General features: G+C 43.2%; 1 protein-coding gene across 7 annotated transcripts in view; it reads right to left on the bottom strand.

Annotated features, from left to right (window-relative positions):
* Positions 1-22,013, bottom strand: part of BIRC6 (baculoviral IAP repeat containing 6) — a 142,629-nt gene that overhangs the window by 49,791 nt on the left and 70,825 nt on the right. For all 7 annotated transcript variants that reach the window (XM_081187982.1, XM_081187984.1, XM_081187988.1 and 4 more), the window contains 13 exons: positions 20,674-20,874; positions 17,501-17,780; positions 12,771-13,027; positions 12,323-12,431; positions 11,263-11,484; positions 9,979-10,759; positions 7,677-7,820; positions 6,257-6,386; positions 4,806-4,937; positions 4,075-4,242; positions 3,406-3,579; positions 2,345-2,541; positions 1,754-2,054 (listed from right to left, as the gene is read on the bottom strand). In XM_081187982.1, coding sequence (XP_081044108.1) covers positions 1,754-2,054; positions 2,345-2,541; positions 3,406-3,579; positions 4,075-4,242; positions 4,806-4,937; positions 6,257-6,386; positions 7,677-7,820; positions 9,979-10,759; positions 11,263-11,484; positions 12,323-12,431; positions 12,771-13,027; positions 17,501-17,780; positions 20,674-20,874 — 3,096 coding nt within the window. The remainder of the gene's footprint in view (positions 1-1,753; positions 2,055-2,344; positions 2,542-3,405; positions 3,580-4,074; positions 4,243-4,805; positions 4,938-6,256; positions 6,387-7,676; positions 7,821-9,978; positions 10,760-11,262; positions 11,485-12,322; positions 12,432-12,770; positions 13,028-17,500; positions 17,781-20,673; positions 20,875-22,013) is intronic.

Here is a 22,013-nt window from a genome sequence, read left to right as displayed (position 1 = left end):
AGCAACGTTTATATTGGTCAGAATGGTGTGATCTAAGTTTGCAGCTTGGGGCTACTCCTGGATCTGGCTGGGGCTTAGTTACATCATAACTTGATGGATTACTGCAGTGCACTATATGAGGCTGTCTTTAAAAGCAGTCTGGAAACTTCAGCTGGCCTGGAATGCTAAGGCCACGTTGTTGACTGGGGGTCCCAACATCAGAAGCATGTTACTTCTTCAGAGCAACTTCACAGCCTTTCAGCTTATTTCTGGACCCAATTTAAAGTTCTGGTTAACAACCTTTCAAGCCCTCTATGACTTGGGATATATAAGGGAAGTTCTACACTAATTAAGTTCTTCTACAGAGACTATTCTCTGTGGCCATACCAACATCTGAATTGCATTTGGTTGGGAAGAAGGAAAAGGTATTTTTCTGTAGTTGCATCAAGACACTGTAACTGTTTGCCAAGCAGGCTGCACCACCTTCCTGGCAGCTTTTCACCACTGCACAAACATCTTTTTCTTAAATGCGTCTGGCATGCTAGTTCCCCGCCTCTTCCTGCCTTATTTATGTGCTTTATTTGGTAGCCTCTGCCTTTAGTTGTGAATGTTTTGTATGTTGTATTGTTATTTTAATTGATTTTTCATTATGCAAGCAGTCTTGACTACACTTCAGTGGAAAAGTGAGGCAACAGCTTTCAACAAATAAATTAGTAGCGTGTCTCTAGTATGAAATGAAAACAACATATCCTATGTGAAGCATTTGAAATGCTTTGATACTTTGAGTACTTTGATGGTACTCATGAGTATTAACTTCTACAGCTCTTTTTATCAGACAGTAAAGTGTTAATGTGTTGAAACTCAGGGTTTCTCTGCTGTAGCTGCAGTCTACTAAAACTATCAAACATCTCTAAATACACACAACCAACTAATGAAAATACAGAGAAAATACTGCTATGTGGAGGAAATGAAGTACGAGACCATTGCCATTAGAGACAGTGCATCAGAACAATCAGTGAGAAAACAGAAACAGAAAAAGTTTGGAATTACAATGAGCATCAACATTTTCAGACTGTATGAAAGGAGGAGATAAGCAACAAGCAGAATGACAGTGGTCAAGAAGCGAGGGAAATAGGTGATTTATAATCAAGTATGTTTTTGCACACCAATTGGAGGGAATATCCACACAGAAACTTTCTGGTAACCTTGGTTCAGATTGTCTCCCACCCTGTGCATAACATAATAAAAGTTGCAACACAAACCTAGGGAAAGGGAAGCAAAAGCAGAAAATCAAGGTGCCAGTTAAGATTATTTTGCCCTTTCTTATTACTTACGACAACCTGTCTACGTTTGGATGGATCCAAACGAGAGCAGAAATAAGCGTCAGATAAAAAACTAGGCCAATGTCTAGATATTTTAACTTTACAAGGCCATCAAAATCTAGTTTATTTAACATGAAAGGACAGAGATTTCCTGAAATTAAGTTGAACAGTTATTGCTCTTAATCAAGTTTCCATTAGAGGCCATGTTAAAAAATAAAATAAAATTCTACTAGCTCTGACCAATTTTTCTGTGCAATGAAGGTTAAAACAACAACAACAAATCTGCACTTCAGGACCGATTTTGACTCTCATATACTTTTGTTCCAAAGCCAGAAGAGATATGGAATTTCACAAAAGCCAGTTTTATCTCTTTCAAATACTTGTAAACTTGTACAGTCAAGAGAAATCTTTAGCAGTAGTCCCCAAATATATTTAGTAGTTACAGTACATACTTCCTTCACCATCATCTGTAACTCCCAACACCAATCTAAGCAGACACTGGGCATGTTTCCTCTCTTTAAGTAGCACCTCAGCATAGCCTGGGAGGCGAAGAAATAATCCAAAAGCAGCCAAAGAATGAGCAGGTATGGGAGACATAGTTTGAACTGTTGATTTGATTGGTGGAGGTTCTGCAGCAATTGTTTCTGGGGCTTCATAAACCAGCTCTCCCGATTGTTCAATGGTAACCCATTCAAACTGATCACTGTCCTTCTGCTTCTCCTGGGTGGTGGATGTAACCACTGGAGCACTCACCTTCGGAAAGAAAAGAAGATGCTTAATACTATCCTCTGAGGCAGCTACTTAAGAACACTTTCTGATGCAAATAACGACATTAGAAAGTCCCTAGACTAATTCAGTTAGGATAATGAAATTACACCAATGTAAAATAAAATCAAAGATTTCCCAACTGCTATCAGAAATGAAAACCGTAGCATTATGCAGACTGTGAACAGGTCTACAGCATATTCAATTATAAAACACAAGTAAGAACTTCTCTACTTATTAAAGGAAGGCAAAATACAAGTAGTAAGGATTTGACTTACTTGCTGAATTACATCTGGGTAAAGCATAGGAAGCCTTTCTGCGATGAGGGCCAGGCCACCCATACCAGCAAAAACTTGCAATGGAGACTGAATGGGACACACTTCAAGAAAGGATTCATCCAGCACAGCATCCATGCACTCTTCACCTGGTGTGACTGCTTCATCTTCAGTGCAAGGCCCCAACAAATCTGCATGTTCTATATACACACAGATTTTAAAAAGGGCAATTGTTCAGTGAAATTATATTATTAAATAAAAGGCCCTTGCATAGACACTGTTAATCTGGAATACCCAAGTAATTCTGGAACACAGGCTAATGCAATCTGGAAAAAAAAGCTTGCACAGTTTATTCTATTTTTAGGGTAGGGGTATGTGGCTCCTCTTTCAGTTAAATAGCAGTTATCCATCTCTGAAGAAGTAGGCAAAAAATGAAGTGACTTTTGAACAAAAGAATCAGTGGGCAAAAGATATGGGTGACTCTAGAATACTTTGCCCATATGAATTATAATATCTATAAATAAATGTTTTTAATACAATGTCATCTATGTATATTGCACAAAGAACAGGTATGACAGGGGAAAGAGAGAGAGGCATGCTTACACACTGAAGGGAAGGAGCGAAAAGGCAGAGGGGCTGATAATGTGGAGGAGAGGATGGGTAAAAACAGGGGAGATGGTAACCAGAAGTCAGAAAGGGGCAGTATCAAAGGCGCATGTGCAGGGGTTAGATGAGAATAACAAGCTTGCAATTTCATCAAATGTGACAGGAGAGAAGGCAGAAAGGGTAGAAGGAGGTGCAAGAGGAGGGAGAGGCGGAAGAGAGAGCCAGAGACACCAGAGCAGATGGCTTCAATTTTAGCACTGAAGGGGTCAAAATCTTAAGCAGAGAAAGAAGGGGGAAGAGGAGTTCTTAGCAGGGCATCAAAGGTAGAGAAGAGCCACTTGGCGATTCCCAGAGTTCATGTGGATGAGAGGTGTTGGTTAACTAGGCTGACTGCAGAGGAGAAAGAGCGGAATGAGAAGTTAGGAAAACATGATGAAAACAGATAATTCAATGGATACCTTTTTCAGTGTGGAGGCGCTTGAACGAGTCTGTTTTTGAAAGGCTTGGATCTGAGATCACCTTGGAGCCCAGCTTAACTGCCAAATCTATGGATCGGTATCCTTGAGGGAGTTTGCGGTCATACAGCAGAGTCAGAAGCTGGGCAAGGGTCATCTCGGGCGGCAGTGGCTGACCTACAGAACATTAACTAGTTAACAAACAACTTTAAATAATGGTTTGTAGGTTTCAAATGATGATTTGGATGCTCAACTGTGCTTAATGCAAACCATGGTTTTGGTGTGATGAGCTTTTGTCATTTCAAGCTTTCACATTTATATTTCTTATAGTATTGGCAATGCTTAGACTTTGGACTCTTTCCTCAGATTTTCAGCTAATTTTGAGAAACTTCTGGATTATAAAGCAAACACATTATTCGTCTGGATAAATATTTAGATGCTACAATACTGCCTTCATTTGTTTGTTAACTTTAAGATGCATATAGGATAACCTCCTGGACAACAACCGCATACCAGCAGCTTACATAATACGGAATCCTAACCAGCAATATAAAACAAAGACAGAACAAAAACTATTTATAATGCCACCATTTGGGTGAATGGATAGATCCAGGACTTTATATGCCTCAGAATGCTGGAAAATATGCTTTATCAGAAAATATGGAACATTACCTGGTAGCAGTTTATGGTACAGGTGAAAAACAGGAACACTAATAGTTTTGCTGGAAGTGTCGCCTCCAGTGGAGGAGTTGCCTACTTTATCTGCCATCACTCTCCCTCGTCTTGAGGGTGGGCGAGGGGGGGTAGAGGATACAGCCCTTTTCGACTGAGATTTCAAACCTGTAACAGAAATGAAGTAGCGTTCTAAAGGCATATTTAACAACACAGCTTGAATAAATGAGATTCTAACTGCATGAGAAATGCCCACAAATCACTCCGCATGGCACCATCTCATGTTTGAAGAACTTTTAACCTGTGTGGCAGACCTATGAATGCACTGCTTGCATGCCAAGGCAATTCTACCTGGGCGGCAGAGATTGCTGTATGCATGGGAGCTGGTGCGAGGATTTAGAAACCTTTAAAACCAATGCAGAAACGTGTGGAACCTTCCATAGCTAAGTGTCACACCCAGTGTCCTATTCAATTCAGTTCCAATTCTTTAACAAATACTATAATCTTTATTTCAGTGTGTTTACTCCTGCATTCCACTGTGTTGGCCAAGGAGTACAAAGGAACTGACATTATATATTTTTAAACAAACTTGGGAGTACTTGTATTTAATTTGTTGCTGTTTTGAACTGAGCAACAATGACTACATTGTGGTGTGCTCTCAGCCCCTTTCTCCACCCCATCCCAAGCACACCCGATAATTTTACATCAAAGCTGAACAAGTAAAAACATACCAGAGGCAACAACAACACTGTAATTGTCCTGAAACCCATTTTCTGCTTTAACTTTTTCTTTTTCTTCGTAGTTCTTTTTCTCCTTATCTTCTTTTTGTTCACTGATTAATTTTGCGGTTATGCTTGGGGTATCTGAAAAATAAAGATTACTGTATATGAAGAAATGTTAACCAGGAGTTTCATTAGCTGACTACCTGTTCACTCAAGAGCAATTATCTGGTTTTCGCTTCTCTCATGGCTTCAAGCACTGAATGCCCCCAAAATGTTCCTATGAATTGTTCAATCCATATGTGCCTTGGGATATATGGAGTGTACCAATATGCCCTACAATGGCCTGACATTCACATACTGTGTGCACTGGAGCATATGTATGGAGAGGAGTGTCAAATGCACTTTAAACTGTTCTGTGTTGTCTGCACATTTGTCCAATATCTACATGCACTAGGATCTACACGTATGAAGGCAAAGTGGGGTATGAACATGCATGAGAGGAGCAAGGTGGGCTGGTGTGATCTGAACAATCTGATCTAACAATTGCAGCAACATCAATCATCAGCATTGGAGGTCTGCTCCCAAATAAATGGGTATAGCATTGCAGCCTAAGGTATTTCCTCCCTGAATGCATCTCGGATGTTTTACATTTTAATTTTTAAAGAGATTGTAAATCACTGAGGATTTCAATTGAAAGTTTTACTACAGTTTGTATACTGCACGTTTTATTGTTGTAAGCCACGTTGAGACCTGCATGGTGAAAAATGGAATATAATTTTAAAAATATAAAATAAGGAATTCAACATCATGCTAGGGTAAGCATTTGAGCTTGCCAGATTGAATTATCCCGCTTCTCCCCCAAGTGCTGCTCCAGGGTTTTTCAGGGGTTGCAGGGCAGCACAAGGGGGACAGCCCTGTTCTGCCAGCGGAAGTCCTTGCATAGGGCTTTCGCTGACAGACTCATTAGTTGAATCATAGAATGGTAGAGTTAGAAGGGACCGCAAGGGTCATCTGTTCCAACCCCCTGAAATGCAGGAAACTTTTGCCCAACATGGGGCATACATTTAGACAATGTTTCAACCCCATCAACTATATTCATTTTCTGCCCCTACATATATAGTTAAATATCAAATCAAAATGTTTTTATTTACTCAGGCTTTTGGTTTGTAATTTGTTTCATCCCAGCAGAGTTGATTGGCATTTTTGCTGCTGCTCACTTGTGTGTTAATGTAACGTAACAATTTTACGTTCACTTATTTTAGATGACTGTTTTAATTATTTCTGATACGAAATCCCCCTGCGCTTTGGACTGAAGAAAGGGTCAAGTAGAAGACATCTAACAGATAATAAGTAAAGTGTATGAAACTTACTTTCATTGGTATGGTTGAAATCTAGGTCTAAAATTTCATTAAATACAACAAAAAGGACATTAAAAAAATTAAGAATAATAAGCAACTTGCCTGACACTCGATCAAGAACCTCTGCCAGTGTTGTTGAGACTGGTAAAAGAAGAGTGCGGAACTTGTGTCCTGCCCCATACATTGGATGCTGAATTACATGGCTGGTTGCATTAATTCTACCTTTGTACAACTAGAAGACAGAAAACATAAAATTTTATCAAGCATTTAGAAATAAAACAAGTTTCAAGATGCTATACATAAACATTTCTCGCTGTCAGCGATATAGGGTGGCACTCCAGTAAGGTTTCTTAGAGTAGACACACTGAAATTAAAAATATGACAAAGTTAGGGCCATCCATTTCAATGGGTCTATTCCAAGTAAATCTTAGCTGCCTGCCACCCAAAATAGCTTTTATTGCAATATAGTGGTACCTCTGGGTGCGAATGGGATCCGTTCCGGAGCCCCGTTCGCATCCTGAAGCAAATGCAACCCGCGTCTGCACATGCCGCGATTCACCGCTTCCATGCATGACATCATTTTGAGCATCTGCGCATGCACAAGCGGCGAAGCCCAGAAGTAACGCGTTCCATTACTTCCAGGTCGCCGTGGAGCGTAACCTGAAAACGTTCAACCTGAAGCACATTTAACCTGAGGTATGACTGTACTTTATAGGATGTGAGATTCAGGGTGATTTTAACAGCTTAGAGAAGTTTTTTTTGCTGTCAACTACAAAATAATTTTCATTGCGATATTATTCAAATACTTTATTTTGAACGGATACTTCCAAGAAACCTGTATTTTTGTACTACAGTTGAAGGACTGTTTATCTGAAAGTGAGAAGGTGGCATCAGGATCTGCCCGCTGAAAAAGAAACAAGCTAGAAGGATGGCCTCACAGTAGCCACCGGGCCAAATAGGCCAAGTAATTAAAACAGAATGGATTTAATCAGTAACTGTGCTACAGCTAATGTTAAAAGACATTACCATTTTGGCCTCATGAGGAGCTGGGTAACCAAGAGTCCCCTTGTAGTGTTTCTTTCAAATATTCAAACACCTTCTGCTGTAGGCCTATGAATCATTCTTGGTAACTGACACATATGCAGACACATAGTAGTAAGGTTTTCAAATTACTTCCCACTAATTTTTTAAAAATAACCAGTGCTTCTGTTAAAAATGCTTATAGCACAGAATTTCTAATAAAGCAAAAACCACACACACATACAATACACCAGACTAAAAAGAAGAAAATCATTCCAGGGTTATTTTCATTATAATCAACATCAACCTACTATTATAAAGAGACATTATTTTTTAAAAAGTGCATCACTGTCTACGTCTTTGGGGCTGGAAAAACACTGCACATGTTTTGACACCAACTCCCACCGGGGGGAATGATATCAAATCATCGAAAAGCATCCAATATCTAGTTACATACAGATTGTTCCAGTCCTAGGTGGGGGCGCAGAGAGAAGTAACTTACTGGACAAGGTGACTGAAGGAACATTGTGACTTTTTCATCCTCTAGCATCAACTGCAAAAACAGCCTTCTAATGAATCCTGAAATATTTCCTGATGTTGGGAGGTTGCTTCTTTGAGGAGAGGAGTGGAAGAGTTCACAGAGAACCTAAGAAGGGAGGGAAGGAATCATTTGTTTGTTTATTAGAATATCAGAACATGTGAAAGCCAGCATCTTTGGCACAGACGAATGGGTCACATGCCGTGGGGTTACGTGAAGAAGATCCCAGAGTGCACTGAGGGGTGCAAAATGAAGTCATGTGCTAAATTTCTTGATTGCAGGGCATGTAAGCACGCAAAGATGAAAACGTGCACCTACCCAAGGTCTGAAAGGGAGACCACCAGACCTTTTGAGCTGGTGGATGCAGATTTGTGTGGCCCTATGTCAGTAGCCAGTCTGGGCGGGGCCAAATATGCGCTCGCTCTGATAGACCCTGGAAATGCCGCAGGGTCCCTCCACCCCACAGTAGGTGGAACGCATACACTGGGGTGTTTAACCCTGTAAGCTCAGGGTCTCCTCACAGTGAACAATACTTGTGCTCTTATTAACTGGCAAAACAACTTTCCCCTCCATTTGTCTTAAAGCTCACAGGGCTTCTACAGCTGCTAAAATGACACTAAGTATTTAAATGAAACACTTGGGGGGGGCAGCAAACAGGTTTTTATGTTACAAAGACCAAGAACCAATTTATTTGTACAGTTGTACCTTGGAATCCGAGCGCCCTGGAACTCAGACGTTTTGGCTCCCGAACGCTGCAAACGTGGAAGTGATTGTTCCGGTTTGGAAACCAAACGTCCAATGGGGCTTCCATAGCTTCTGATTGGCTGCAGGAGGTTCCTGCAGCCAATCAGAAGCTGCGCTTTGGTTTCCAAACGTTTTGGAAGTCGAAGGACTTCTGGAACCGATTCCATTCAACTTCCAAGGTACGACTTTACATAGATGCCTTAATATGGGGTTTAACAACTGGCGGCCATGGAGGGGCATCATCTGCTGCCCCAGAGTCCATAGTCATTCATCCTTGACTCAAGAGTGCATGGAAGGGAGTGAGCAGAGTGTTCCAAGTCGGAATGAGTCAGAGAGCCCCAAAGAATGCACTCTCTTCATTTCACATCCTCAGCCCACTGGACTTAAAAGACCAATGTGATATTATTCATGCTTCTTCTTGCCTGGCTGCTATACTGTGCAAAATGAAGCAAGCCCTAGACGACGACTCTGGATTTCATTCCAAATTTTGTACAAGACAGCAAACAGCCAGACAAAAAACAAAGTTGCGTGCCCTGCAAGTGGTGCAGTGAGACAATTCTGAGGCACACTTCAACTTTGCAAACCATTCCCCTCCGGTCTGCATCTTTTTTTGATGTATATCAGGAAAAAGGGGGATACTGGCAGAAAAGAGGATGAGGAATCATCCTTCTCCACCACCTGATATCACCTATAAAGAATGGCTCACAGGCAACATTGTCAAATGGACCCTTAACCATTTGGCTAATAGTGAAGCAAGTAGGATAACGAAGAAAATAACATTTGTATTGACTAAGTTGTGGGCAGCTTACAAAATACAAGAATGACCCCCCCTATAATTAGAATAAAGTTTAAACATTAAAATCCCTTCCAGTGTCTGCCTGATGAGGAATGCATTGCATCACCTTCAGAATGTCAGTGAATCTCTGAAGTGAAATGGTTCCTAACTGTGGGGGCCACCAAATAAAAGACTGGGTGTCAGGTCTTGCATTGACCGCACTCACCAAGCAAAATGAGGTATTTCCTCATTTGCATGTAATAACAAACAGGCTCACGAGGAAACTATCTCCGCAATGGCATCAGAAATTGCTGCTATCATGGAAGCTCTGTGTGCTGGGGGGGGGGATCCATATTGCAAGGGACTTCCATGTTATAGTCATCTATTACAGCAACCCTTGGCATGATGATTATAATGTCTGAACATTACATCAACGGCTATGTTTTAACTTTTTCTGGGGTTGTGGCTTGAAAGAGTTGCAGATTTTTGATGGGGGCAGCATCACACATTATCCAGCAGCAATGGCATATAAACCCCAGCAAATCCAGTAGCTTTATTTTGAAAAGGAATCTAGTCTGTTCTGCAACACACCCTAAAGACTCTGCTCTTATCATAGGCAAAACACAAAAGGAGGTCTGGATCCCCAAGGGAAGTCTCAGCCCCCACATACTCAGCCAGTCCTTCAAATCCAGCTAAACTGATCTTTTAATAAATATCAACTACTCAACATGTGAATTTGTTTATTACCTGAGCCATCAACCTCTGGTTATTAGGATGGCAAGAGATGCACTGCAAGAAGAATGCAACTGTGGCATTTTCAACTGCGGTCCTTTGCTGAGTCGTCAGTCCTGTTCCAGAAGCTGAAGAAAGTAAAGTTGACCTAGCACTAGTCTGCTGAGTCACCCCACCATGTCCACCAGAAGTAGCACCAGAATGGCAAAGGAGAAACAAAAGTGCTGTCCACAGTGGGTTGACTTCAGAGCCGCCCAGCCAGTCCTTCATAAGGTTGCTGTTTCCAACTTCTGTCAAAAACCTGAGAACAGGAGCAACTAAGTCGGCTGTGATGGGCATCTTGTTAAAGTGCTGCGGGACGTGGTGTCTTCTGAGCCTGTCTTGGGAACTGTCCGTTGACTGAGTGTTGCAGTCGTAGGCAGAGGTATGGTTAAAGCAGAAACTCGCAAGGCTTCTTACAAGAAGAGAGGGCAAACCTGAGTCCAACAGCTGTTTAATAGCTTCAGGAGACTGAGACGAGGCAGCGAGGGTGGCCAGGTGAGACTCTGTTAGTGCAAGAGGTGCTTGTGCATTTTTAGAGTCATCTGTTAAAGATGAACTAAGGTCCTGCTTTTTGCTGTCATCTGTCATAGACAGTCTGTGTTGCAACTGCACAGGGGGAGGAGTAATACCCATCCAGCCCATGAGTAAGGAAAAATAGTTTGGGTGAATGTGGCACATTGAACAAAGCAGACTGTCAACAGCTTTCTTCAAAACCATATTGCAGGGAAGAGACATGGACCAATTAAAGAGAGACCTAAGGAAGAAGGGGAAAGTAATTAGAACATAACACGCACTCAATTCTCCTAGTTAACAAAAAAGAATCCTAAATATCACCCTGTTCAATATGGCAGACAGAAGCAGATATTGTCGGTCTCTAACTCCCATCGGCCCCAGCAGCATGGCCAATAGTCCAGAATGATGAGCCTTATATATAGCTCACCAACTAAAACTGCTCCCCATCCCCAATTTAAAACTTCCAATACAAGAAATGTATGAAATGAGCTGTCAAAGTCACTTAAAACATCTCATACAAAAAGGAAGGTGAAAAGTGATAGTCAGTAGATCTGATTTCCTTTGTAGAATCTATTTTTGAAGAAGAAAGTCTTGCATCATGTTAGTAGTATATAACCATGCACTGGTTTCTTAAGCACAAATAAAAAAAATGTGGCTCACTATTGCTCTGTAGGACTAAGGCTTAAAGGTTTTAGAAAGAAATATAGTTTGGAGATAGCGCAGGTGTTTAGTTAAGCTACTTACTCAAAGAGCTCTCTGTTCAGCAATGCTGGCAAGTCGTACTCTACAAGCAATTCATAGCTGTGCCATAAAATTGCTGCTACACAGTGCAAATGGGAAGGAGATGGCATCAGAAGACCATACTCTCTTGTAGAGCTGTTTGGACAGATATAGTTAATTCGGCCACTTTTTTTCATAGCAGCTACTCTTGCCGAATCACTGACCCACTTCAATAGGGCTTGAATTCTAGAAAATGGACACACATAATTTCAAGGTTAAACTTAGTCACACATTACACAGGCTCAAGGTACAAGGAATAATGTGCTATGGAATAGAGAGAAAATGAAATGAATGGTAGGTGTGCATACTGAATATCAACCAGCAGACAAACTAAAAATAATTCCAACATGTCAGTCTAAGATCAAATGGGCAGTATTTTAACAAATTTCAGGTGACACTGACAATTCAGTATTTCCCCAGGGGGTCTGATTAACAGACATGGCAACTGCAAGTCATTAGCATAGGCATTTTTCTAAGGCAGATGTGCCTAAATTAACTGCAAATAATTTGTCAATGGCTTGACTTATAGCATTAACAGGGGAAGTATTTGCAAATATCAAATATTCTGTCTTGTATGGCCATTTCACTTCCCCTCAAACTATAAACAGAAGCCTGTGCAAGGGGAAAAGGAGTCCAGGAATGGCTTAAGTCTGAAAAAAGCAATTGCAACCTCACACACATCTAAAAGGCAGCTTGCTCTGGCTTCTGTTGGTTGGCTACCTTGGACTCTCAAAGATTTACACACTTATGTCCCTCTACGGCGTGTATATATAATACTAGTGTTGTGGAATTTAGTTGTATGCTTTATCCCATACACAAGGAAAACATCAGGCCGCTAGCACTGCCCCTACTTCCAAACACCTTTTACCAGTCTCCACTGACATGCATACAAACTGGTAATGTCCAGATTACCCAGATCTGCATTTGTGGTCCCTTTGAGGGCATCACTGTAATCATCTCTGCAATGATCCCCACATTATGTGTGTTGTGCTTGTGTGTATTAGAGACAATGCACATTGTTTACCTATCTTTCGTTCCAGGGTCCTGAGTAGTCCCAAGCTGATAGAGGATGTCAATGGTAGAGTCAGATGACAGGCCATTTAATCTCCCAAAAAGCAAGGGGCTATTCAAATCTTCTCACATAAAAGAAAAATAGATTTGTTAATGTCTTAAGGAACATGCGATTCACTAGCTAACAAAGTGTTGTTTAACGGATTGAATAATAAAACAAACCTTAAACTTTTATCTTAACAATAGTAGTATAATTATCATCGATACAAAGAAAGGTAGCTGGACAACTTAACAAATTATCTTACACTGTTGAGAACTTTAAAATCACTTATTTTTAAACTACTAAACTAAATGCTTTTCATTATTCTGATACAGTTATTCATTTCTCTAAACAAGGAAAGGCTGTAAGACTCTTTATCAAGTCACCAGACTATTAAAAAAGGAAACAGCCACATTCTTACCTGTAGGATCACTCCCTGATGCAGAACAGTTTCTTAAAAGAATGTCTATCAGTTTCAGGCCTATTCTGGTAGACTGAAGTCCAATTTTTACAAGCACTGCCTCAATGTTTGGAGAATGCATGCCACAGTATGGAGACATCAGTAGAGCAGCACACGTCTGCAAGAGGTTGGCAGTGGGTGCAGCGGCACTTGCCATCATTCCTTCTAAATCACTTATGTGAGTGAGGCAATGGTGCAACAACCTTAACCATCCAATGCTGGGAAAGCAAAGAAACCAAAACTTTATTAAAACAAGCTTAAAAATGGAAGGAAGGGTACTTTCAACTTAAGTGCTAACAGTGGAGAAGCTTTGCAATGCAGAAAATGACAACATGGATTCAAGAAAGCATACTAACTCCATGTAAGCCAATAACAGACCAAAAGAGAAAAATGAAAAGTACTTTATCCCAGATTGATCATGTTCTTTAAACAATGAGAATAGCAACAACTTTTTTAAATGGCAAGATAAAATGCTTTGGGTTCCAAGCTTAGAATCTGCCGGCCATGCTATGTTTATGGAAGGATCCCTGTGGAAAACTGTAAGGTCATCTTTGGCCTTGAAACAGTGGTACAGACAAGGTAACAGACAGGTGCAAGTAATGAGAGTATTGGAAATAAGCAGACAAAGAAACTGCTTTCTCATGAGGTCACCGTTTTACCCAGAAGTCTGAGCTCCCAATAGAACAATCTTTTTTGGACAAGGTCTACAAAAAGCAGACTCTTTGACAGACACTGCAATTTTTTAAAAAAAGATTTGTTACGATTCAGTCTACAACAGATAGTACTGAACCTCTTGATGAACTGTTCCATGCTCTCAGGCCTGGCACCAGAAGGGCCCCAGGAGAGGCAGTGGCCTGTGGCCCAGATGCTCTGAGGGGCCAATGGGCCCATTGGCCACCCTCCCGGCTCCAGTACCCCAATGTAATGCACTGGGTGGGCAAAGAGGTCCTGCTGCTGCACTGGCAGCATGGTAATGGAGCCACTTCAACAGATGTGCTGGGGTAATGAAGCCACCTGGCGGGCTCAGGGCACTTAAGGTGGGGGTCTCTCCATCCTTCTTGAGGATGGAAGGGTGGCAGCTGTTCTCACTTCACTTAGGCAATGAAGGGGATACGTCCAAGTTCAGCTGAAAAAGTCCTGTGGGATCTGCTCTTTGCCCCAACCCCATGGCAGTTTCTTTTCCCCTTCTTTCCCAATGCCACAGCACAGCTGGGATTTGTCTACACGCCTGTGTCCTACCTCCCTCTGCCCCCCCAAAGATGCCCAAAAGGGGGAGGGGCTTTTTCTTTCTTTTGTGCATATATAAACTTTCATTTCCTTCCTCTCTTCTCTCATATACTCATGTGTATGTGTGTGTGTGTGTGTGTGTGTGTGAGCATGCACCTATAATGTAAAATCCAGCTGATTTGTTCTTCCTTTACCCAACCACCAGAAGTCACTAGACTTGCAGTCAGGTTGCAGGGGAAAGGGTGACAAAGAAGCCAAAGCAATTCATTCCACCCCTGCAGGTTAAAAGCATGAACAGGATTTCCATTACTGAGGTTGTATACCCTGAGCAAGTTTATTCAATTAGTAAAGCTTCTTGGGACGGTGTTGACATCCACATACCGTATTTTTCGCACCATAGGACGCACTTTTTCCCTCCTAAAAAGCAAGGGAAAATGTGTGTGCGTCCTATGGAGCGAATGCAGGGGGGGGGAGGCAGGCGGGAAAAGCCCTCAAGAGCCGGACACAAGCTTCGTGCGCTCTTGCGGGCTTTTCTCTAGGAGGGAGAAGGGAGTGACTGGCTGCAGCAGTCCCTTCTCCCTCCTGGGGGAAAAGCCCCCAAGAGCGGCACCCTCTTTAAAGGCTGCGCGGCTCCTGCGGGCTTTTCTACGAGGTGGGGGAATCCCCCCACCTCCCAGAAAAGCCAGGAGAAGCCGCGCAGCCCCTTTAAAGAGTGCACGGCTTCTGCGGGAGGTGGGGGAAGCTGCAGCAGATTCCCTCCTCCCGGGCTCCCTTTGAAGCGGCAATGTGGGAGGGGAGCAGCTTACACTCGTGTAAGCAGCTCCTCTCCCACTTTCCTCCTTCAAAGGAACCACGGAGGAGGGAAAGAGGGGACCCATGGATCCTCTTCGCTGCTCGAGGCTGCAGCAGATTCCCTCCTCCCGGGCTCCCTTTGAAGCGGCAATGTGGGAGGGGAGCAGCTTACACTCGTGTAAGCAGCTCCTCTCCCACTTTCCTCCTTCAAAGGAACCACGGAGGAGGGAAAGAGGTGACCCATGGATCCTCTTCGCTGCTCGAGGCTGCAGCAGATTCCCTCCTCCCGGGCTCCCTTTGAAGCGGCAATGTGGGAGGGGAGCAGCTTACACTCGTGTAAGCAGCTCCTCTCCCACTTTCCTCCTTCAAAGGAACCACGGAGGAGGGAAAGAGGGGACCCATGGATCCTCTTCGCTGCTCGAGGCTGCAGCAGATTCCCTCCTCCCGGGCTCCCTTTGAAGCGGCAATGTGGGAGGGGAGCAGCTTACACTCGTGTAAGCAGCTCCTCTCCCACTTTCCTCCTTCAAAGGAACCACGGAGGAGGGAAAGAGGGGACCCATGGATCCTCTTCGCTGCTCGAGGCTGCAGCAGATTCCCTCCTCCCGGGCTCCCTTTGAAGCAGCAAAGTGGGAGGGGAGCAGCTTACACTCGTGTAAGCAGCTCCTCTCCCACTTTCCTCCTTCAAAGCAACCACGGAGGAGGGAAGGAAGGGGACCATGGATCCTCCGCTGCTGGAGGCTTCAGCGGATTCCCTCCTCCGTGATTGCTTTGAAGCGGCAATGTGGGAGGGGAGCAGCTTACACTCGTGTAAGCAGCTCCTCTCCCACTTTCCTGCTTCAAAGCAACTACGGAGAAGAGAAGGAAGGGGACCATGGATCCTCCGCTGCTCTAGGCTTCAGCGGATTCCTCCTCCTTGATTGCTGGGAGTTTCTCTGGGCAGGAATTCCCTCAGCTTAAGTGGGGTGGGGGAAGTGTGGCAGGTGGGGGGGTACTGAGAGACACATGTCTCTCAGATGAAAATTGGGAGTGGGCATTGTGTGAAGTGGCTGTGGATCTCCTGCCGCAGAACTGTAGGACTGTATAGAGTTGGGAGGGCCACCCAAGGGTCATCTAGCCCAGCCCCCTCACAATGTAGGAATCATAGCTAAAGAACGCCAGGCAGATGGTCCCCCAACCGCTGCTTAAAAGCCTCCAGTGGTGGAGACCCCAAACACCTTCCGAGGTCATAGAATTGCAGGGTTGGAAGGGAACCCCAGGAGTCATCTAGTCCAGCCCCGGTGGACAGCAGGCGCAATCCATCCCGTTGCGCAAGACTAAAGATGCTGTGCAAGGCTAAAGAAGAAGCCAAGGCAGTGAGCGGGATGGATCGCGCTTGCTGCCTTGTCTTCTTTAGCTGCACTGGAGAGGTTTAGCTCCTGGCTGGAGAGGTTGCACGGCCATGGATCCCGTGCGCTGTCTTGGCTTCTTTGCTCTTTGGGGCTGGTGGGGGAACCCGGGCTTCCCCCGCAGCCCCGAGAAGCTCTGGGAGAAGTGGACAGGCTGCATGCAGCCTGTCCGTTGCTCTAAAAACTAGGTGCGTCCTGTGGTCCGGTGCGTCCAATAGAGCGAAAAATACGGTAAATGTACCCTGATAGGATTGTGGCAACTTTATAGTCTGATCCTTTTTATTTCACTTTGGGATTAAGTCTCCCCGGGTTCAATTTTTGCTTTTGTTGTTTGTTTTTAAAAACCTACTGAAGGAGGAGGAGGAGGAGTTTGGATTTGATATCCCGCTTTATCACTACCTGAAGGAGTCTCAAAGCGGCTAACATTCTCCTTTCCCCTCCTCCCCCACAACAAACACTCTGTGAGGTGAGTGGGGCTGAAAGACTTCCGAGAAGTGTGACTGGCCCAAGGTCACCCAGCAGCTGCATGTGGAGGAGCGGAGACGCGAACCAGGTTCCCCAGATTACGAATCTACCGCTCTTAACCACTACACCACACTGGCTCTCTTAATTCAATACTATTAATACTTAATTCAAGCATTTTAGAGTGTGCTCCCTAGAGTGTACTCCCAATCCTTCCTTTTGGGTTTGGCCCAATGGTCACACAATGTCAGGTAATGGACAGGTGGGTGTGGTTGGGGACAAACCGCATCACAGAACAAAAGTTGAGGCCTTGTGTTCCCTACCACTGTCTTGGGGCTTCCTGCTGCATTTCCCATGCATATGCAGTTTCCCTCTTAGGACTGTGCTAGGCAGAGGCTTTGCTTTTTTGAATAGGAAGTTGATTTTAAACATATATATGCACAGATATTACATAAATTATTTTGCAGAGGTTGGTGTTTTAATGCAACGAAGAAAAACACAAGTGATATCTATGGAGTTGCAAAGCAGCGGAAAGTAGCTTCTATGTGTTTCTGGCCTACAACATTGCTGACATCTCATAACTTGGCGCATAACGGAGGAAACGCAAGGATACTGACCATACAGAGGGCCTTCTCGGTAGTGGCACCTACCCTGTGGAATGCCCTCCCATCAGATGTTAAAGAGATGAGTAATTATATAACATTTAGGAAACATCTGAAGGCAGCCCTGTATAGGGAAGCTTTTTAAAGGTTTAATGTTTGATTATGTTTTTATATATGCTGGAAGATGGGCAGGGTTCAAACAAGTTGTTGTTATTATACATACCTTGTTTTGGATACCTGGTCTTCAGAAGGAAGGAATGGATTGTTGACAGTTGCAGATGAAGTGTTACCAAAGGCAGTGAGCCCAAGTAATTTAATCTGAGATAGTCCCAACGTACTAGCATCTCGTGGGCGGTGAAGGCGAAGACAAACGGCGGAGGCAACTTCAGCTTTTACAAGCTGTATTTTTATGTACGTAAGACCACTTGTGATAACAGGCGTAGACAAAGGTAACATGTTCACCCCATCTGCACTAATTTCAACAGATACTGACGAAGGACATGCTGTAGAGACAGGCAGGCAAACCATACAGTTACTTAGATTTGTGTTATAAATTTGAAGGCATCAAGTTCATTACTTTTAAATGTAAAGTAAAATTATTCAACACGTAAAACAATGTATGCTGCACACACTAGCACTACCTAAATAGTTGGTCAAATAACCAGAAGAGAGGCAACCCTGGACTTAATAAGAAGTGGCATCCAGGACCTGGTGCAAAAGAGACCATTTGATTCTTACCTGTAAAAGAGATTTCTTAATGCATGTAGGAGATTGTTTTAAAATGGGCATTCTTTATTAAAAAAATAAAAATAAAATGGGCATTCTTGCTCCACCCAATGGTACTAGGCTGTAATTTTTGCCTGTTACCACTAGGTGGAGCAAGAATACTGATTTTAAGATCATCTCCACAAACATAAGTGAACATTAGTGTTGAACTGATTGGAAACAGGGACGACAGTGCTATCAAATTCAACAAATGGTTAAGTGAGCAATTGTCAAGGGAGTCCAACGACAAAAGAAAAGAAGTATGAAAAAGAAGTGGGCTAGTGAAAATGATGAAAGGAAAAACCAAGAAGTCAAATAAATAAATAAATAAGCCAAATCTCTCCAGAAAGCATGAGGATTATTCAAAACTACAGTCAACAGATGCTCAGCTAGAATGTATACTGCAGATCAGGAAAGCTACCGTATTTTTCGCTCGATAACACGCACCTGACCATAACACGCACGTAATTTTTAGAGGAGGAAAACAAGAAAAAAATATTCTAAATGAAACAGTAGATGTATGATTTTTGTGGTTCATGCTGTGGCCACAGACATGTGATCTGATGGTGAGTTTGGGGTGACCCAGTGCAAAAATCCTGAGGATCCATGTGGATCCGTGCTTTGTAACCACGTTTTAAGTGGGGATGGAAGGAAAAGCACTCAAGGGATAAGGAGCACGCGTGGGGTGGGTGGAGAAGCAGCTTTTCTGCGAGCTGAGCAGGGAGGGAAAGAGCACTGTTGCTTTAAAGGTATACTTAAGGCATTTGCCCTGTGCCTGGGGTTTTTTCCATTTAACAGTTTGCAGCCTTTTTCTTCTGCTCCTTGTTTTGAGGCAGAATAGATTTGAGCAAGTGAGGAGGACTTGGATTGCAGGGGATTTGCCATTAGCTGTGTAAAAGCTCTCCTCCTTGCAGCCTTCTACTTTGTTTGTACAGGTGGCTACTGGTATCAGGTTCAGTTTGAGTGATAAGCAGCCACCAGCAGCAATAGAATGGAGCACAAAAAGCAGTAGGGGCACTAGGACCCAGACAATGCTCAAATCTATCCTGCCTGAAAACAGCTGAGAAGCGGGGGGGGGGGGGGATAGCCTTTTCTTTTACTTCCTGGTTTTCACTGCGCTCCTGGCTCAGAGCTCCAGGTTGGTTTTGGTTTTTTTTGCTGCTGGTTGCTTAAACTTTATCCTTCCTGATCCAAGCCCTCCTGTCCCTCTGCAGCCTCATTGCTCCATTTAGAGAGCGCTGGGACCTTTGCTAGCTGAGGCTGCAGCAGCTGTTGCCGGCTACTTTAAAAGCGCCTGCTGGCTTTGAACTGCCTGCCTTCTCCCGGCTTGCTATGGCTCCCGTCTGTCCCTCCTCGCGTGTAAGCGGCTGCTGCCCGCTTTGCTGGCATGGCTCTCCTTCCCTCCCTCCTCCTCAGCTCCTCCCCCTCCTCCTGGCTGTAAAGCAAGCAAAGCTAGAGCTGTTCAAAGCCCTGCAAGCGGCTCCGCTTTGCTTGACTGACGGCAGCCATGGCTCCGGTCGAGTGCATTCGCTCCGTAACACGCACAGGCATTTTCCCTTACTTTCTAGGAGCAAAAAACTGCGTGTTATGGAGCGAAAATTACGGTACCACCAAGACTAAGAAGACCAAAAGGACTATGATCCAATGTTATCTAGTAAAGCTGATTGGTGGGATAGTCAGAACATATGGAAGGAAGTACTTCTTCTCATGGCACATCTATGGAATTCACTGCCATTTATATGGCTTTTAATGGAAAATAGCCTTATCCTCAGTCCATAGATTTGTGCATCAAGGGTTAAGTGTCTAGTTTGCTATATGCTACCTCCAGGTTCAGAGAAACTATGTCTCTGAATACCCGTGCCAAGCAACAAGTCCTGCTTGTAGGCGTTACATGGGCATCTGGCTGCCCACTGTGGGAAGCAGGATGCTGGGTGAGACAGGCCTTTGGTCTGATGCAGGAAGGCTTTTCTTATGTCATTTAACAATCCTGCTTAACAAATGGTAGCACGTCACCCATTAAATAAAACATTTCTACAAGGCACAAGCATTCTATAGTAAACTACAGCACAGGTCTTAGCCAAACTGCAAAGGTAACTAGTGTATAGAAAAGATCATCTAGTTGGTACAACATGCAACTTGGCGTTTTCTTTGCAACTGCTGCATTCATTCATTGAGGTCTTATGCACATTGTACCCCCTTAGCATGAAGCTTTGTACCAACAAAGTTAAGGCCTGTGTGATATGCTGAATAATTGGTTAGTGGAGGGAAAGGAAAGGGAGACTAAGATGCAGACTGATATTAAAAATTATAAAAAGCAATATGTTACAGTATTGGACAGAGAGAGCAAAGTGATTGTATCAGATATATTTGCCAACTAGCCTTTTCTCAAATCTAGACAAATAGCTTCAAAAACAAGGAATTCTATATTGGATTCAAGATTCCATAAAACACAAACTGTAGTTATACGGCCAACACAAATTTATTAAACCAAGATGTGAACTGTTTTGACTCATGTGAATATTGCCTTTGTGGACAGCATTCTTATTTACTGAAATAATTGATAATTAAATATTTAATTAAAAACACCCCCTTTATCCTACAAGATAAATTGTGTTCTCAAAATATCCTTACTTGCAAGAGATGCAAGATGAGGCTGAATGTGTATTTCTTTTAACAACACTGCAGCTGGAAGATGAATTGTAAGGTCGCACCAAGCTTCCTCAGGCAAAAAGATGTAAGACCAGGCAGCAGACCGAGCTCTTCTGTGGGGTGGAGTCGCTTGTAGCAACACTTCGGCAGGCTGGGCTGTAGGACTGCTTGATGTGATTGAACCTTTAACAAACGAATGGCACGAATTTGTGAATGATTTCAAAATGAGAGATGGCAGAAACATACAAGTGTCAAGCTTGTGTATTGAGGTTATCTAAAACTATTTGAGGCTAACTACAATGCTCTGAGTTTCCTTCAAACAAAGCCCTCAAATATACGGACGGGACAAAGTAACCCAAATCTAGTCCGGGGATGGTACTCACAAGACAGAGTTATAAAGAACTGGAAATTTCTCTTACACAAGCTGCAGAAATACGCCCCCCCCCCCCGGAAAAGGCGGACCAAAATCTTATACTATTTCAAACCAAAAGCAGATGATACAAGAAACATGGAAAGCCTGCACTCTCATGAACAGTCTTATACATAGTATTTTTATAAGTAATTTTAATTTCAGTCACTATTATATATATAAATTTTTTACTATTTGAATCAGCTGGGGATTCAGAATATACCACCTTCTACACCCGATTAACCATATGCATATCGTATTTACTAGTAAAATACTTAAAACAAAATGCAGCAATGTGGAGTGATCCTGCTCAGGACTTCAGCCCATAACATTTCAGTTATCTTCCCCTTGGTTTTCTCTCCCCAACCATCAGCCAGCATTCCATAGCCACTGAGCAAGCCTCCAGCAGCCCCATTTCCTGCCATCCCTCTCCTCTCCACCTCATTCCCTGAACAGGTTTTCCACTGGATGTGCTCATTCATCTCTTTTTAAGCAGATGTTGAATGACCATCTATCAGGGGTGCTTTAATTGAGATTCCTGCATTGCATGGAGTTGACTAGATGACCATTGGGGTGCTTTCCAACTCATATTCTATGATATGCTTTGGGATTTTTCTTCTTATTCTAGGATGGGTGGACCCTGCTGTGCCTGATTCCAGCTACAATAAAATCTGAAAATTTCTCTACAGATTTCTCGGGAGAGCTCTCACTTCTGCACCCACAGGGACATTTATATATAGCTTCACTGTGAACTAAGAAATGACTTATCCTGAAAAAATGAGATGATTCTCTATATGCCTTTATATCTATATGTCCCTGACTTTATCTGCCTTTTCCAGCCAATCGCTGGAAAGGGGCTTTCTCCCTAATGCCTGGATTGTAGCTTTCCCCCCTCTTAGTTAACTAACATCCC

The sequence above is a fragment of the Podarcis bocagei genome, assembly GCF_964188305.1.
Source record: "Podarcis bocagei genome assembly, chromosome: 3".
Classification (NCBI taxonomy): domain Eukaryota; kingdom Metazoa; phylum Chordata; class Lepidosauria; order Squamata; family Lacertidae; genus Podarcis; species Podarcis bocagei.
Note: the sequence above shows the minus strand (reverse complement) of the source record. Positions and strands in the feature narration are given on the sequence as shown.